The sequence below is a fragment of the Lytechinus variegatus genome, chromosome 2 (genome assembly GCF_018143015.1).
Source record: "Lytechinus variegatus isolate NC3 chromosome 2, Lvar_3.0, whole genome shotgun sequence".
Lineage (NCBI taxonomy): Eukaryota > Metazoa > Echinodermata > Echinoidea > Temnopleuroida > Toxopneustidae > Lytechinus > Lytechinus variegatus.
Window position 1 is genome coordinate 76,221,526 of NC_054741.1, and position 17,391 is coordinate 76,238,916.

The 17,391-nt window shown below is 34.4% G+C and overlaps 1 protein-coding gene across 2 annotated transcripts in view; it reads left to right on the forward strand.

The window, feature by feature from the left end:
• The window catches only part of LOC121409065 (calcium-transporting ATPase sarcoplasmic/endoplasmic reticulum type-like), a 67,289-nt gene that overhangs the window by 40,353 nt on the left and 9,545 nt on the right, over positions 1-17,391 (forward strand). The window contains exons 9-25 of one of the 2 annotated variants that reach the window (XM_041600864.1): positions 1,313-1,401; positions 1,854-2,031; positions 3,173-3,303; positions 3,783-3,871; positions 5,530-5,632; positions 6,329-6,583; positions 7,025-7,142; positions 7,892-7,992; positions 8,566-8,749; positions 9,115-9,266; positions 9,858-9,951; positions 10,518-10,644; positions 11,503-11,705; positions 12,299-12,384; positions 12,717-12,850; positions 13,341-13,458; positions 13,852-13,972. In XM_041600864.1, the coding sequence (XP_041456798.1) occupies positions 1,313-1,401; positions 1,854-2,031; positions 3,173-3,303; positions 3,783-3,871; positions 5,530-5,632; positions 6,329-6,583; positions 7,025-7,142; positions 7,892-7,992; positions 8,566-8,749; positions 9,115-9,266; positions 9,858-9,951; positions 10,518-10,644; positions 11,503-11,705; positions 12,299-12,384; positions 12,717-12,850; positions 13,341-13,458; positions 13,852-13,972 (2,283 nt within the window). Of the gene's footprint in view, positions 1-1,312; positions 1,402-1,853; positions 2,032-3,172; positions 3,304-3,782; positions 3,872-5,529; positions 5,633-6,328; positions 6,584-7,024; positions 7,143-7,891; positions 7,993-8,565; positions 8,750-9,114; positions 9,267-9,857; positions 9,952-10,517; positions 10,645-11,502; positions 11,706-12,298; positions 12,385-12,716; positions 12,851-13,340; positions 13,459-13,851; positions 15,786-17,391 lie in introns of those variants that run through there. The other variant, XM_041600863.1, reaches the window with a different exon arrangement.

Genomic DNA, 17,391 nt, shown 5'->3' on the forward strand with positions numbered 1-17,391 from the left:
ATAACCAGACTTCAACAAATGATTAAAAGGGGCATTGCTATTCATTGATTGTGATTATGGTGGTGAAATTGATATGTCTGGAGAATTTTTATATTGTGATATAAGATATAAAAAGCTTGGAATGCATATTTGTGAACTAATTTCCATATGAAATTAGTTATTGACCCATATTTATTCCTTGGAGAACCAGGTGAAGAGAAAACAATTGAGCTAATGTAATAAAAATGGTAAACGTTGAATATAACTAATGGCCTGTTTAGTGCAAATGTGCAATTATCTCTGCACAAAACCACATAGCGGAACAAATAGATTGTCTGTTGTAAAGGAAAAGGGCACTATGTTTTGGCTGTTTTTTTTTAGGGGGAGGTGGATATTATTGTCTTGCAATTGTAGCTGATAGTTTTTGCTATATTAACAAGGTCTCCCCTCTGCTGTTTTTTTCAAGTCAATAGGATGAATAGTCCCATGTGCATATATCTTTGTGTGTATGAATGTGTGTGTTCTTGTCATATGTTTGACATGAATAGAAAGTAAGAACAATAGGGCAAACGAGACTTCTCTTTGTCTTGAATTATTCAAAAGGCAGTGGCAGCCAGAGATGGAAAAAATACAGCACTTAAACCAGTACAGTGACCACAGTGAAATACCACTTTATTACAGGTTGCCATGGCAGCAAGTTATCTTTGAAAATCATCACTCCATGCTGCACGGTGCTTTGAATTGAAGAACAGTAATGAAGATAACGATCCATGCATTTCCATTGTTGCATATTGTAACATAGCCTGGCAGAAATACTTAGTTCTTACTGTATCAAGATGACTTCCAGATCCCCCTATTTCATCTTAGATAAGATGTTTCGTTAATTGATACATGGAAAATGTGATGCTCCACCATCATTATCACTTCATTTAGTATTGATTTTGAATAAAAATTCCTCTTAAAATTTATTCACATCTCAGCTTGCCTGTATTGTGAACATCACCATACAGAGTTTATCTGTATTATTGGGAGATATTGCCTGCATATTTTGTGCAGAGATCAATTGGAATGACATCTGTTTTGGTTCTTTTTTCCTGAAAAATTTTCCCTAAATTGCACCTATAATGAGATAGGAGTTTATTCCAAGAAGAATAACAGGTCAGCTGTAGAGATGTTTATATTTTTGGGTTATAAAAATTATAGAATTTTGTGACATGAAACAGGTCAAATTTAAATATTGAGTGAGTTATGATTACACAATCTGTAGTCATGTATGCACTGAGCTTTAGTTTATATATGATTAGGCAGCAGTATATTTATTTTTTTTTTACAGGCAAGATCCGTACAGAGATGGTTGAGACAGAGACAGAGAAGACACCACTTACACAGAAGCTTGATGAATTTGGTGAACAACTTTCAAAAGTAAGGATAAAGATTAGAGATGTTTAAGATTGAACTTGTTACTGTTGATTATTTCCATAGTCTCAGTCCAATCAGCATTGGTTGTTATTGTATCAATGATAAAGAATGAAGTGCATGGTCCTATATATTTTTCTTCAGACAATCTTTTGAAAATGATATTTTCCTGATTTCTCTCCTGATGATGATATATATGTAGAATATAGAAGATACCAAACAAACATGATGATAAATATTTAATATTTATCAACAAAGGTAGAATTTAAAGCCCAAAATACTGCATGAAAATGATTTGGCAGCAACCTTTGTAATGTTTCTTCAATCTTTTTTAAACCAAGAATAGTTTATTGATTCCTTGTTGATTTATCGAAATACTATTGTAAGCTTACATACATGTATATTTAAGAAATATAGAACAGCATATTAAGGTGTTTTAAACAATTTCTTTCTATCAGGTCATCTCTGTCATCTGTGTGACGGTGTGGGCCATCAACATCGGTCACTTCTCAGATCCATCTCATGGAGGTTCCTGGGTCAAGGGTGCTGTCTACTACTTCAAGATCGCCGTAGCTCTCGCTGTCGCTGCCATCCCTGAGGGTTTACCTACTATCATTACTACCTGTCTTGCCCTGGGTCAGTATAACTTGTAACCTTTTATCATTTTAGTGATAACCCTTGACCCTAAGGTCACTACCTTCCACCCTGTAGGTCATACTTTTGACCTTATAGATCACAAGCTTTGCTATTTGTTAGCAAATATCTCATCCATGCCCTTGGTAATTTTTCATTAAGTTAAGAGCGACTTTAAGAACGACTGATGATCCTTTTTGTGGTAAATTATATATTAATTGGCAATGGTTAAGCACTTAAGAAAGGATCACTAGTCGATCTTAAAGTCGCTCTTAACTTACGAACAGCTTTATGAAATGGCCCCCTTTAGGCTCAGATGTTGTTAATTAGGACCTATGTTAGTGTAAACTACCATCTTGGTCATTTGTTAGAAACTTTGACCTCGAGAAGGGTAGAGTAAACTAGATGATTTTGATTTGAGACATAAGCAATATTTTTTAAAAATGTACCATAAACTGGTTGAATTTTCAGTTTGAAATAATTATATCTTGTAGTGATTTGATTACTTAAAGACTTATATTCCTCAGTCATAAGATGTTCAATCATATTTTGGACATGTTTTTTTAAGGGAAACATTCGCATGTATCCACTATGGCCATGTGATGCATTTTCCTTGTTTAACATTCAAAGACTCGCCTGATTTGGAGGTGATTACCACTCCTTGTTTAGCCAGTCAATGATGTTTAATTGATTCCCCTTCAGATATCTGCTGATGATTTCATTCCTTGTTACTGAGACTGGCTTGATTCTAATGTGCCTTGTCTTTTTAACTTTTTATGGAATTTAAATTCTCTGCATGATATTCATCAAATGTTCATATATTTTTCTAAAGGAAAATATATTCCTAGAAAAAGATTTTCTTTGCTGGTAAGATGATAAATGGCCAGAGTCTTTCTGAATCACAGAATTCAGTTGGGAATAATTTTAATCCCCATTCTTCTTGTGATGTATTGTAAACAGGAATATTTAGACATTTTTCATGGTCTAAACCTTTCCATAAGAATATAAGGCACTAACACAAATATACCCTAAAAACTATGGGATTTCAACTATTAAAAGCCATTAGTGCAAATCTTTATAGCACCTACACTGTGACGATACCTCTTCAATTTGAATACCAATATATCTTTCTTTTCTCCTTCAGGAACAAGGCGAATGGCAAAGAAGAACGCTATCGTCAGGAGCCTGCCCTCTGTTGAGACTTTGGGGTGTACCTCTGTCATCTGCTCCGATAAGACTGGTACTCTCACCACCAACCAGATGTCTGCATCAAGGGTATGGAATGCTATATTTGGATTTGAAATATGATTTGGAGGTCTGAAAAGATATACACCAGGGCAAAGGGCAATAGATCTTCCCAAACGTTCAGAAGAGCCCTTGTAAACTGTAAATGAGTCAATGTAAATTGCCACTGTGTTCAGTTCCTAGTTACATTGGCCCTGTTTGGTACAGCCAGTGTGGAAATAGTATCTCTATTGTAAACTTGGTTTGGGGTGCAAGTAGTTCCACCATTCTCATACCATTTTTTTAATAATGTTGTATAGGTCACCATCAGGTTGGGTAGAGAGAACGAAGAGTAAGAAATATCACAATACTTAATCACCAGCTTTGACAATTGAATTTATATACTGTAAGTTTGTATAAAAGATTGTCATCCAGGTAGCTAGTGGCGTACCTAAAATAATATTCTTTTTTATATTGCGCTTAGAAAACTCAAATCATGTTTGTCAAATCTTTGTTTCTTTTTCTTGCAGTTCTTTTTATTGAAGGATGCACAGGGTGATACTGCAAGTTTCCATGAATTCACAGTCAGTGGTGTTACCTATGAACCCAAGGGTGATGTGTAAGTTTGATTCCTTTTAGGTTGACAATTTAATTGTAGACTGTAAATATGAGAGTGCATTCCCCTAAGAGTAAGTCATTATCCACATTAATAGTTCTTACAATTTAGTATGATGTGGTTTTTTTAAATGACCCAATCAATGTTTTCACAATAGCATTAGAATAATCATCATTATACTTATATAATATTGACTGGCCTTGAGGGGAACATCAAATATATTGCCAGCAAAAGAATCATATTGGCCCGAGTCTTTAGACGAGGGCAATATGGGTCTTTTAAGGGCAATATATTTGATGTTCCCCGAAAGAAGAGCCAGTCAATATTTTTATTATCATCCAAATCAGATATCTAGAGCAAAAATCGTGATAATGGTGATATTTCTTTTTAAAATAGTTATATTGTGTCTTGTTAATATAAGGGTCTAGGCTCTGCACTTTACCATTATGACGTACTTGCAAGCGCTTGGATCCAGTGATGTCTTTATTATGACGTATATTGTTGGCGCGCAGATCCTTATGAAGCGTATCTCTTTATACGCATCCTCAAATGCCCGGATGTGAGACCAGGGAAAATACAAAGGTATATTTTGCGTCGTCTCTGCATGCAAAGTAAATATGCGCATTGAGACCGAGGAAAATACAAATAATATACCTATATCCCTTCCCGATATTTATGAATCTAGGGCAATACGGTTTTGTAAATGACCAGCTCAGATGTCTGATACGGGTGATAATGAGCGTTATTGAATGCATATGCCCTCTTGATATATCATTCTGCCGAATTTAATTAACTGCTAAATGATCCCAAAAGGACCTTGCCATTAATTGATAATGTACAGGGTATGGTAAATACTGCATTGTGATTGTATTGATGGTAATTTAACACCATTCCCTAAAAATTATATGGTCAATTTTCTCAAAGTTATTGTCCAAGAAGTACCATATATCACTTTATGTTCCGAGAGCAGTGTGACATTTTAAAATCAAAATTACTCTCTACATTTAAATAATAAACCATTCCCTTCTGTCGTCGGTATTATTAAATCAACTTTATATGTGAATGTCTCGAGGAATAATAGAGTCAGTAATACATCATGTATGTCAGTATGGATGTTAGATTTATATGAAGTCAGCCTGTGATGATTATTCCCTATCAGAGTATTCTCTTTTTGAGAATATTTGCTGATCAAATGAATTCCTCGTTTCTGAGGTTGACTTTGAATGCATAACATTGTACAAACTTATCTCCCAAATTCAGTTACATTTTTGGCACTTATGATTAGAGTACTTGGTATTTGATCAATAATTGGGTCTTTTTTTCATGAAAAACACATTTCACAGTACAGAATTTTTTTTAAAAGATATAAGATACAGAAAGCTTAGAAATTGATACAAGATCAGATGAATAATGCAATCAGTGTCAATGTGAGCTCTAGGATCCATTGTCAACCTGAATGTTACTAACCATAAAATACAGGTCAATATTGTTTTACTTTGAAACATTTTTTATTGAAGTGGCTTATTTTTCTCATCATTCAATATGTGATTAGGCATTTCCATCTGGGTTTATTAGGCAACCAAATTAGTTATATTATCGAACACAAGTTTATGTACCAGATATTTTCTAAAATGTTCATAAATTATTGTTTTTCTATTTAGGTTCATTGATGGTAGGAGAGCTGATCTTTCACAGTATGCAGCATTACCAGAGCTAGCCACTATATGTGCTATGTGCAATGATTCAGCTATAGACTATAATGAGGTAGGATATATTAGGGGTTGGACACTATTAGGGTCCAAAAATAACTTTCTAAGATTTAGCCTTTGGTCTCTGAAAGGTCAGGTCAAGTTTACGGTTTAGTCTAATGTTGTACTTGGTAGCCATTCTCAAATAGTTGTACTGTCAGGAAAGAAGAACCGGTCATTTTGATTAGTATTTCTTTTCGCAATGTTACATTATATTAAATCATTTGGGAGGGATTTATGAATGACTGAAATCAATGTTTTGAAAGCTGTTGATCAATGAAGTCAATCAATTTTAACTCAATTTATTTATTTCAGCTATTGTTTCACCTTCTGGTGCATCAACCCACTTAATTTATGAGTGAAGGAGAATTCATTACAGAATTTGATTGGTCTACAGCTGTTAAACATGGGCAATTGATTTCAACTGTTAGGGAATGGACTACTGAATGGATGTTAGAAATGTATGCAGATCATATAACCCACTGGAGAGATTTGTATTATAAGCCAGCCAATGATGATTATTCCTATCACAGTGTTTGTTCTTCATTCATCTGCTGAACATGTGAATTCCTCGTTGCTGAGGTTGGCTCTTACTATTTCTGATTGTTGGGCAATTACAGATCAAAAGGTCCAGCACCAAGGGATTAAAGTCACATGAAAACAAAAATTTCCCATTATCATCATGTTTGTTATTATTACTGTTTTCAATCAGGCCAAGGATGTGTATGAGAAGGTTGGTGAGGCAACTGAGACAGCCCTGACTGTCCTGGTAGAGAAGATGAACATCCTAGGTACTGACCTATCAAGGTTGTCCAAGGCTCAGCTCTCCAATGCTTGCAATCAGGCTCTTCTGTCACGTTACAACAAGGAGGTCACTTTGGAGTTTAGCAGAGATAGGAAATCCATGAGCGTCTACTGTTCACCATCCAAGGGTGGTCAGGAGAAGGGAAATAAGATGTTTGTTAAGGTGAGAGGCTAAGCTCTTGTGTTCATTTGGCGATTTATAATTTTGGGGGTGCCACTCTGTGGCATCTCAGCAGTGCAGTAACTAAAATAGCAAACAAACAAAGCAACAGAACAAAAAGAACAAAATGGCTGCACTCATGCAGAGGGATTATAATATCACAGACCAAAAATATTTAGAAATCCTGCCGGGACGATCAATTTCATTGCTCGACTTGTTTTATTAGAGATTTGGAAATATAGTATAATGTGAAAGTTTCAATATATAGATCTAGATTTAAAGGAAATTTATTCTGAGAAACTTCTGTTATCTGCATCACAGAAAACTGGGTTCTTTTCTTACACCAATTATAAAGTAGGATATTTCTGAATAACTAAATGAGTGGATAAATGAAAAATGGACATTGAATGGATGGATTTTAACTTAGTGACTGTTTATTTGTAGGGTGCACCTGAAGGGATCCTTGAGAGATGTAACAGCTTGAGGATTGGATCAACCAAGATACCTCTTACTCCTAGTGTCAAGAATCAGATCATAGAGAAGATCATGTCCTATGGTACAGGTATGTCAACATCAACTACTTCATACTGGTGTGTTTCTTTGTAATTAGATGATTCACTTATTCAATTCATTTTGGTTTAATAAATGAAGATTCAAAGAAAATTGCACAAGAATTTAAAATTCATAATACATTATTGTTAATCATTATGAAATATAAACAATTGTACACACTGTAAATAATATGTATGTGTCTTAAGTAATAATAAAAGTTGTGTTTGGCATAATGTCTATAGCTGTTTGCAAAGGTATGACATAATTGACTTTTATCATTGTATTACTTGTGTTGAATTGATAATCACTTTCAGGATAATTAGACTGAACTCTGAAAATGTCAAATATAACCTTCATATGTATATTTGTATACATATATTTGGAACTATTGCTATGGAGATTAATCACTCTCCAGGGAGATTATTAATTAACCCAGAAGATTTGGCAACTTATCTTCCTCATTTTCACATTGCCTTAGATATTAACTGGATTGTGCTTTCTACAACTGATGAGTTTGTTAATTTCATGCCAAATAAAAAAATTATGCTAAAGAATACTCCTACACCAGATGAAGTAAACAGATAACATTTAGTAAATACATTTGTTCCCTGTGCCGACATGGATACAGCTATATTACCATTGACAGAATATTTCTAAAATGTATACTAAAAATTATTCCATTCAAAATAAAGAAGTTATTGCTTGACCTAGTTTGCATATGATGGTATTAAGTAGTTAATCTTGTGTGATCTGTTTTAGGTCGTGATGCCCTTCGTTGTCTTGGTCTAGCCACTGTGGATACCCCCATTAAGAGGGAAGAGATGGATCTTGAGAACTCGGCTAACTTTTCTAAATATGAGGTATGGTTGAACAAATGTTCCTTCTTCACTTCCTAAACATGTACAGTCTGATTTTGTTAACTGTTCATACAAGTCTGCTTTTTATGCCCCAATTATTTATCTCTGTACGAAATGATGTTGATGATGGCTATGATGATGATGGTGATGATGATGATGATGATCATGATGATAATGATGATGACAATGACGACGATGATGGTGATAGTGATGATGAAAAGACTTAATAAAATTATTGGTCTGTTTAATTTCCGTAAGTAGGAGACTTATCTATCAATTTATTTTTTGAAGCAACAACGTTCAAATTTTTTTTTTTTTTTTTTAATGATGATTATTCCTATCACAGTGTTTGTTCAACAACCATCTGCTGAACATGTGAATTCCTCGTTGCTGAGGTTGGCTCTCACTAACTCTTTCATTTCATATATTAATTTGATAGTAGTATCCAGTATGAGCTCTGTTTTTGTCATGAAAAGGATGAGTAATAATGCAAGAATATAAAGTATGATAAAATCTAACAAGAGTCTTTTAGAGCTTTCAGAACATTATCAATTAAACTTTTGTTTTTCATTACAGAGCAACATGACATTTGTTGGATGCGTGGCTATGCTTGATCCTCCCCGTGCTGAGGTACGTGATTCCATTGAGGAGTGTCGTCAAGCTGGTATCAGGGTTATCGTCATCACTGGTGACAATAAAGCTACAGCTGAAGCCATCTGCAGGAAGATCGGAGTGTTTGGACCTGATGAATCCACTGAAGGTAAAGTCTAAATCTTACTACCCAAATACAAAGTTATTGATTCTAAAATTGGATCAGTAATATTTTTTCTATTAATTTTTGTTTATAGCAACATAGATTACAGCTTCAAATATAATATACATATAAGCCAGCCAATGATGATTATTCCTATCACAGTGTTTGTTCAACAACCATCTGCTGAACATGTGAATTCCTCGTTGCTGAGGTTGGCTCTTGTTGTGTCTTTTAGTTATGATAGTGTAGGTTTTCATGAAAACGTGGAGAAAAAAAGTTGACTTTTATTTTAGTTTTCAATTAATAGTCATAACTTACCCTAATTCAAAATGTATTCAGAGTACATGATGGTCATCTGTTTTGTCTTTTAGGTCTGTCGTATTCTGGTCGTGAGCTAGATGACTTGAGCCCAGCTGAACAGAAGGCTGCCTGTATCCGTTCCAGACTCTTCTCACGTGTGGAACCCACCCACAAGAGTAAGATTGTTGAATACCTACAGAGTGAAGGAGAGATCTCAGCTATGGTAAGTTCAATCCACATCATCGTGTCAGTGAAAGAACGCTCTTATCATTGCCCTTATATTTGCTGCGAAGGGCGTTTAAGTGTGGTGTTGATGGCGTTAGTGCGCAACAATATCATCCTGAGGTATTTTTATGGTCTGCTATTGCTAACAATAACCTTTTCAGATAAAGAAAAAAAAAATCAGTGAACATTCCAAATTAATTGTCTAAGTAATGTAGATACTTTTGAAGTAATTGTTATTACAAATTGTGCAGTTACGATAAGATTTAGCATCACTGGTTGACTATGCTTGATATATTCAAACTAGGAAAAATGTGTAGAGTACAGTGGGAATTCCAAAAGATAAGGCGATTTAAAAGTATTGGAAATTTACCTAAAGAAATACGTTGTCCATGCACACATTTGCTGTGAATCTTTAAGATGGAAGGAATATCCCCAAAGGATATATCTTAACATTTATTTCATTTTCTTTAAAAAAAGGATTAGTCTTAATTAGAACTTTTTTTTATATCTGAGATAAGTGATATGTATTTATACATAATTTATTGTATCCTGGATCTAATATTCTTGTTCTTTGTATTCTATCCCACAGACTGGTGATGGTGTAAATGATGCCCCTGCCCTGAAGAAGGCTGAGATTGGTATTGCCATGGGATCAGGAACAGCTGTTGCTAAGAGTGCATCAGATATCCTTTCATGTCAAATTCATAAAAATAAATCTGTCCTTGCTTATTTGAATACCTTGCCCAACATAAAAACCGCTCTTGTATATTTGTTTAATACTCTCCAAATGCCTAGTGCTTCATTGTGAAATTCTGTGTACACTAAATTGCATTAATACAAAATTTCAAACAGCATCTGCCAAGCTGTACAATTGTTGCCATGTTGCGCAAAGCATTAAGTAATTTGTGTATCATTGTTATTGTATCATTCCTTCCTCACTAACAAACCTTACTATATATCTTTATATATCATAATCAGTCACAATGAACAATGAACACAGTGAGAATGGACAAATTTCTCTGTCTTTAGCAGTTTCATGTTCTAATCCCCAAGGAGAAATCTAAATGGACAAACTAAGCTGTTTTCCAAAAGGCCTGCAAAATGTCTACAAAACAGCTATGAAAAGGGATAGAAAATGGCTATAAAATGACAGAGCGCTTACTGTGTATTACAATGTCTTTGGTCTTCCACTCTCTCTCTTGCCATGACATCAGTGGTGATAAACTTATATTCCTTGACCGCAAAGCACAGATGGTGTTGGCTGATGATAACTTCTCTACCATTGTTACTGCCGTAGAAGAGGGACGTGCAATCTATAACAACATGAAGCAGTTCATCCGCTACCTCATCTCATCCAACATTGGAGAAGTTGTCAGGTCAGACTAAAATGGGTCACATCTTTCGTACAGAGGATTTATTTATTGCTGATGTGGTTTACGGTACACCATGTGGAGTGTTATAGAAACAGTGGATAGAAGAAGAGAAGAAGTGGATAGGCGAGAAAGTGGAGATTTGAGAGAGTATTTTTTTTTAAATAGTCCTGAAAAGGACTGTAAACCAGAAGGAATGTTGAGTGAGAACAGCTTAAGTAGTAGAGCTGATGAGGAGATGCTGGCTTGAGTCGGCGAGTAGAGATAATGAGCAGTAGAGAGACTCGACGTTTCAGACAGGTTGACTGTCCGTCTTCTCGCCGACTCAAGCCAGCATCTTCTCATCAGCTCTACTACTCAAGCTGTTCTCGCTCAACATTCCTTCTGGTTTACAGTCCTTTTCAGGACTATTTTAAAAAAAAGAATACTCTACTCTCAAATCTCCACTTTCTTGCCTATCCACTTCTTCTCTTCTATCCACTGTTTCTATAACACTCCACATGGTGTATTGTAAACCACATCAGCAATTGTACATGCCACCATGCAAACCTTCAAACAACATCAGGATTTATTTAATCCTGTAAAGACTAAACTATATTGGAGGCTTTGAATGCATGGGGAGGGGATGGAATAATTAAAAACTGACTTTGCCTCTTTCTAATCCCCTTCAAAGCCTGGATAAAGAACTACACCTCTCATGGCTGTGTGGGTGTTGTGTGTGTGCGCCACTTCCTAACAATCAAAATCATCATGATAAAAGCTTTATTAATTAATTACTAGATTATGAGAGTATTAAAAAATGCTAGAGAAATATGAATATATAATAATATTAGTATCAATGCCCTTTCTCTATCTGAACGACAGTATCTTCTTAACTGCTGCCTTGGGAATGCCTGAAGCCCTCATCCCTGTCCAGCTTCTATGGGTGAATCTTGTGACTGATGGTCTACCTGCTACTGCCTTGGGCTTCAACCCACCTGACATTGATATCATGGAGAAGCCTCCCCGTAACTCTAGGGAACCACTCATCAGCGGTTGGCTCTTCTTCCGCTACATGGCCATTGGAAGTATGTAACCATCTTTCTATCATATTTCCTCTCAAATTCTTTTTTTTTTTTCTATCTGTGTCCTTCATGGTAGAGATTTGGAAGTATGTAGCTTCTCAACTTTACCATCATGCTACCTGTAGCAGTATTACTATTCACAAAATATGTCATTGCAGCTCAGCACAAAATTATTAACTATCAAGTTCACCCAACTGATTCATGTATTTGGAAGATCTGAATGAAAGCCTGTTTTATGTCTAGTCTTTTCCACAGATTTCACAATGACAGACTACCTTTGAAGTTTCCTAAGTTTTCTAAATTGTACTGTGACAGGTATTGTGAATAATAAGAATCTGGTGTCTAGCATAATCTATTATAACAAAGTAAAATGATTGCCAAAACAGTTTGTTTCTCTGCAAAGTGATAAGTCTTATTGAGATATCTCTACTGTGTAGTAATGCTCAGCTGAAATTTCTACTGTACAGATTTGTAGTGGAAAAAAGCAGTATGGAAATATAAATTCTGTATTCTTAACCCAAGAATAGATAATTCAAACTGTTATGTGTTCACGTTAACAATCTGTATGCTTTGACCTCTGACCTATGACCATGTAGCATACGTTGGAGCAGCGACTGTTGGAGCATCAGCCTGGTGGTTTATGTTCTATGAAAATGGACCCCATCTCTCATTCTGGCAGCTGGTAAGATTCTTATTTATAGTTGGTGTTGATTTGGGGGTTATTATAAGGTCTATCCATACCCAAGAAACATTCTGCAAAGCACATGCCTAACAGTAATATATTGGTGGCTTTGAATATGGTTTAGAGATTCCTGTTACTCCATCTATTGAAAACTTCTTTTTATTGTCAGTCAAAGTTCACAATATCTAAAATTATACCCTGTAATTAATAGTACCATTTCCATTGTACATTGTGTAATGCACAGATTTACAAATGTTTGGACATGAAATGCTTAGAGCCAAAAGCCAATGAGAAGTAGAACTGGTAATACATGTTGTTTTCCCCCTATACAGACTCATCATATGCAGTGTCCATTGGAGCCTAAGAACTTCAAGAGGCTTGATTGTGATGTCTTTGAGGATCCTCATCACATGACTATGGCTCTGTCTGTACTGGTCACCATTGAGATGTTGAATGCCCTCAACAGGTAGGTCAAAGGTCAAGCCAAGGTGGGCCCCAATCATAAATTTCTTAGATTCTATGATAAATTTGCTATAAGACGATCAGATGGGGGATGCTAAATTCCAGGCTAAATCCTGAATGCAGGTTTTATCAACTTATTTTCAGGCAGAATGGGTCCTTCCAGATGATTTTCAGGCTTGTTTTAGAATTCACTTTATGTAGCATTCCTGCAAATGGCAACATATCACTCGTTAATATTATATCTCGTCGTTCTTCTTTGTTGAAAATGCTCTCTTTTTTAATAGAATTTATATATTTTTCATGTGTTTTTGTTCTATTCAACATAGATTCAGGAGGTTTGCACAACTTTAAATAGTTATTTTGATTTCCCTAAGCAAGGGCATCAAATGGACTATGTAGGCTATTAAAGCCTGTCATATGTAAAGATTACTTTTATATTTGTTACCAAAGACCTCATCTTATTTTTATTATTATTCTTGTTTTTATTTCTGCAGCTTGAGTGAAAACCAGTCTCTAACAGTGATGCCTCCATGGTCTAACATGTGGCTTCTAGGGGCTATAGCTCTATCTATGTCTCTTCACTTTGTTATCCTATATGTTGACATCTTATCAGTAAGTATTTCAGTATATACTGCATGGAGGGAGGGATGGATTGAGTGAATGACAAATAAAATTATAGGATTGCCTGATTGATTGATGGTGGACTAAGCAAAGGGTTGGAGGAAGGGAAGGGTGAATGAATGGATTGATGGATGGAAAGAATAATGGATGGTTGATGAATGGAGTAATGGAGGGAAGGTTTGATGGACTGAATGAAGGAAGGGAGAATGGATTGAAGGATGGATAAGATAATGAATGGAATAATATATTGATGGATAGAATGTAGGAAGGAATGATTAATGCATTGATTGGATGAACAGATGAAGAGAAGAGTGAATGAATAAGTGGAAAAACTATGAAAATGGCAAACTAATGAAGTTTATGTTTCTTTTAATCTCCGTACAGACTGTGTTCCAGATCACCCCTCTGAACATGGCGGAATGGATGGCAGTGTTAAAGATCTCTCTACCAGTCATCTTACTGGATGAGATGCTCAAATTCATGGCCAGGAGTACTGGTCAAGAGAGTAAGACACAATCCACCTCTACTAGTCTCTACATGCTTATCGGCTCTGTAGTGGTCTATCTAGTTGTGATCTGTTACATCTAACATTAAAAAAAAAATCAAGAGGAAACCAAAAAAAAAAATCACAGTAGACTAGAACTCATCCTTTTTTTAATGTCTGCATTTTCATGTTGGTTTTTATGTGTAAGCATTTCTATATTATTTGATCACTTTGAGTAATCACCATCAGATATGGTTTTTATTTTGTGGCGCACAACACTCACACAACTACTTCCCCCCTCTCTCGTCCTCTATCTCTTTAATAGTGGTTGAGTTTGTTCTTGCATTTCTTTAATACGTTACTCAGTCTAATTCTTTGTATTTGTTTACATGGAGGTCACAGAATTGCATGTGTTTTTATATGAACAGATTACGAAAATGGAAGAGCAAATATCTGCCATTTGTTTTGTTTTATATTCTAACATTTTGGTAACATTCTAAAGCAGATTAGAATATGATTTTCTGTCTATTATGACTAATAAATGTGACAAACTAAATTCTTGGTCTTTACCATTAGAGCTTGAAACCTGGGTGATATTGGCTTGCATCATACAATAACAGCATGCTTTTTAATTTCATTAGGTGTTTTTTCATGAGCTTCTACTGGGGAGTGTCATGTATTATTCAAAGTGGGAATCCCTTCCTTTTTCCCCCTCCCATTTAAGTCTTTCTTCAAACTGATGAAACTGCCTTTCCCCTCAAATGAAGCCAGACTAATGGTGCTTTTTTTAAATCAAAACTTACTGGAGGAAAATATGCTTGACAGTTCTATCATTCTTAATCTTGATTTTTTTTCACTACAATAAGTTTATGTACTTCACATTTTTCTATTACACACCTTAGTTTCTGACCCCACTTTGAATTTTACCTTCTCATGTAAAGCTATGAAAAGACACCAAATTGAAATTTCACTGATATTACTCAGGTTTGCTCACAGGGTTGCAAAAAAAACCCAACAAAATTATGAAATCTTGAGAGAAAAGAAAATTCTCGGAATTCAGAGTAGCTTTTAGTTCTTTGGCCTCTTTTTTTCATTGAGTTTTGAAAATCTTTGTTTATATTATTCTATCATATGGTGATGGTCAATGATAATCTAATCCATCTTATTCCAGATAACATTCTATGAACATTTTGCTGCTAAGTTTTCATTAATCAGAAAATGTACTGGTGTCCTTTAGATCTACATGTACAGAAAACAATTCAGATCAAATCCTATTCATATTAGTTTTTATTATGTTTCCTGAGGTCAGATGAATTTTTATCCATTCAATTTTTTTGAAAATATTTGAGCAGTCTTTATGCATCTGGATGTGTACAAAAGTACTTTCAAACTGTTGAATATCAAATGGTCTACAAAGTCACAGTAATGTATTAAAAAATCATTGCATGCAAAACAAAATCAGATGTCTTAATCAAAGTGAGTTTTTTCCCCCTTTCAGAAAGACTGGTATTTAAGTCATGAATAGTTATCTGGATTAAAATGATTGTATTATTGAAGACATCACAACCTGTCATTCTGGTATGAATGACACTCTGATTTCACTTTAGATAGATCATTGTTAATGCTGAGGATCTGAAGGGCTTTGCGGGTGTGTTAAGTTACAACCTTCTGGTTTTTGAGAGGAAACAACCCTAACACTTCTATTGCAAAAGCCATTGATACGGTGTATATGACATGATCTTACTTACAGCGCTAGCTGAATTTTTGTCAAATACAAGAATTAAAAAGCATATGTATAATCTTTTTGATATGAAGTTTTAAGTCAGTGTATCTTTCTCATAAAAAAAATTCTGGATAAGCTGGAAATACTTGCAGCTTCAAATTTGTCTATCTTTATAGCGCTACGAATGAAGGCATTTTATCGCAATGAAATGAAAAAGAGATAAGAAAAATCTAATATATTGCCTTGTACATAGATGAATTTTTGAATATATGTGAACATGAGATTGATTTCATCTTTTAAAAACATCCATATAGCTATTAGCTTTTTTGAAGACAATGTAGATAGAGTAGTGTGAACTTTGACTGTTGGGCAAAAAAGGCTGGAATTGTGGTAACATATATGTATATTATGCGTCTGTTGTGGACCTGAAAAATTGCAGAATTAGGTTCATTTCAATTTTTCTCAGGCTTAGAAAGAAAGAAAAAGCATCTGTGTAGGTCAAGATTCACATGTTTTAAACACTATTTCAGTTACTATGAATCTTTTTATTACTATCAGCTTTTGGAAATTGAGTTCCATACTTTTCTGTCAAATTCTCTAGTTTTACTAAAAGCAATTTCATATGGAATTCAAAGCATTGATTCAATAATAAACTTCCTGTTTGCAATATTTTGAAATATCTATGATAATATGATTTATTTCCAACTATGCAGTAGGAAGACATGTTGTGAACTTTAAACATGGTGAATAGGGAACTTGCTAAATGTATTTCTTCCTTTGTGCATCTTATTCCATTATGAATATATTCTCTAGTGATTTAATATTCTTGTGTGATTCCCCACTAACTATTCGCTTAACCAAACAGGAAATAAGCCCCAAAGGTTTTTGAATATTTATTATTACAAAGCATAACTTAAAAGACTTGATTTTCAATTTATTTCATTTTTTTTAACTAAATGACTTTGCTGTGTATGCTCTTTTATTTATTATTGAATTAAAACAAATCAGTCTGGTTCAATGTAACCATAGCAATGTGGGAACAATACCCCCATGCCTACCAAGAAAAGAAAGTAGGAAATGGGTTATTAGTAAATATTCAGATCATATTTGAGAAAAAAAAAATGAAAGATCAATGAACATTTAACTTGTATAGATCAGTCTTTTCTTTAAACAAGATCTTTTAGCATCTATTATCCAATTCAAATGCTTGATGAAGGAAATGGAAATTCTATAAATGTTTGTCAGTTTATATTATCTGTTTTTATGTGCAAATGCCCAAATATGTTTTGATAATACGTTGTCTATTTAGGTTTTGTATTTGTAGAAATCAGTAAAATTATTTTATAATTGATTATTGTATGTAAATGAATACTTAAGGCAACAAAGAATTTTTTGTGTGTTTCAAATAAAAAAAAAAAGCAAGAAAAAGTGAAATGAATTATAAAAATCGCAATTAGAAAATAAATGAAAGTAAAAGAATTGTAAATGATAAACAAATGACTTGGAACTATTCTTTCAACTGGATTGTTAATTTGCATTGATCACTAGATAATGAGAAAGAAGATGTTTATAGTTGCTGACAAGTTTAGAGCAATTTTCATATGTATATTTTAGTGGAAGGGAGTGTTTTGGGGGCCTCACTAAGTGATAAATGTAGTAATGTACACATTTCCAGGGCATTTATTCCACATTTAGTCATTTAAGCATTTTCATATAT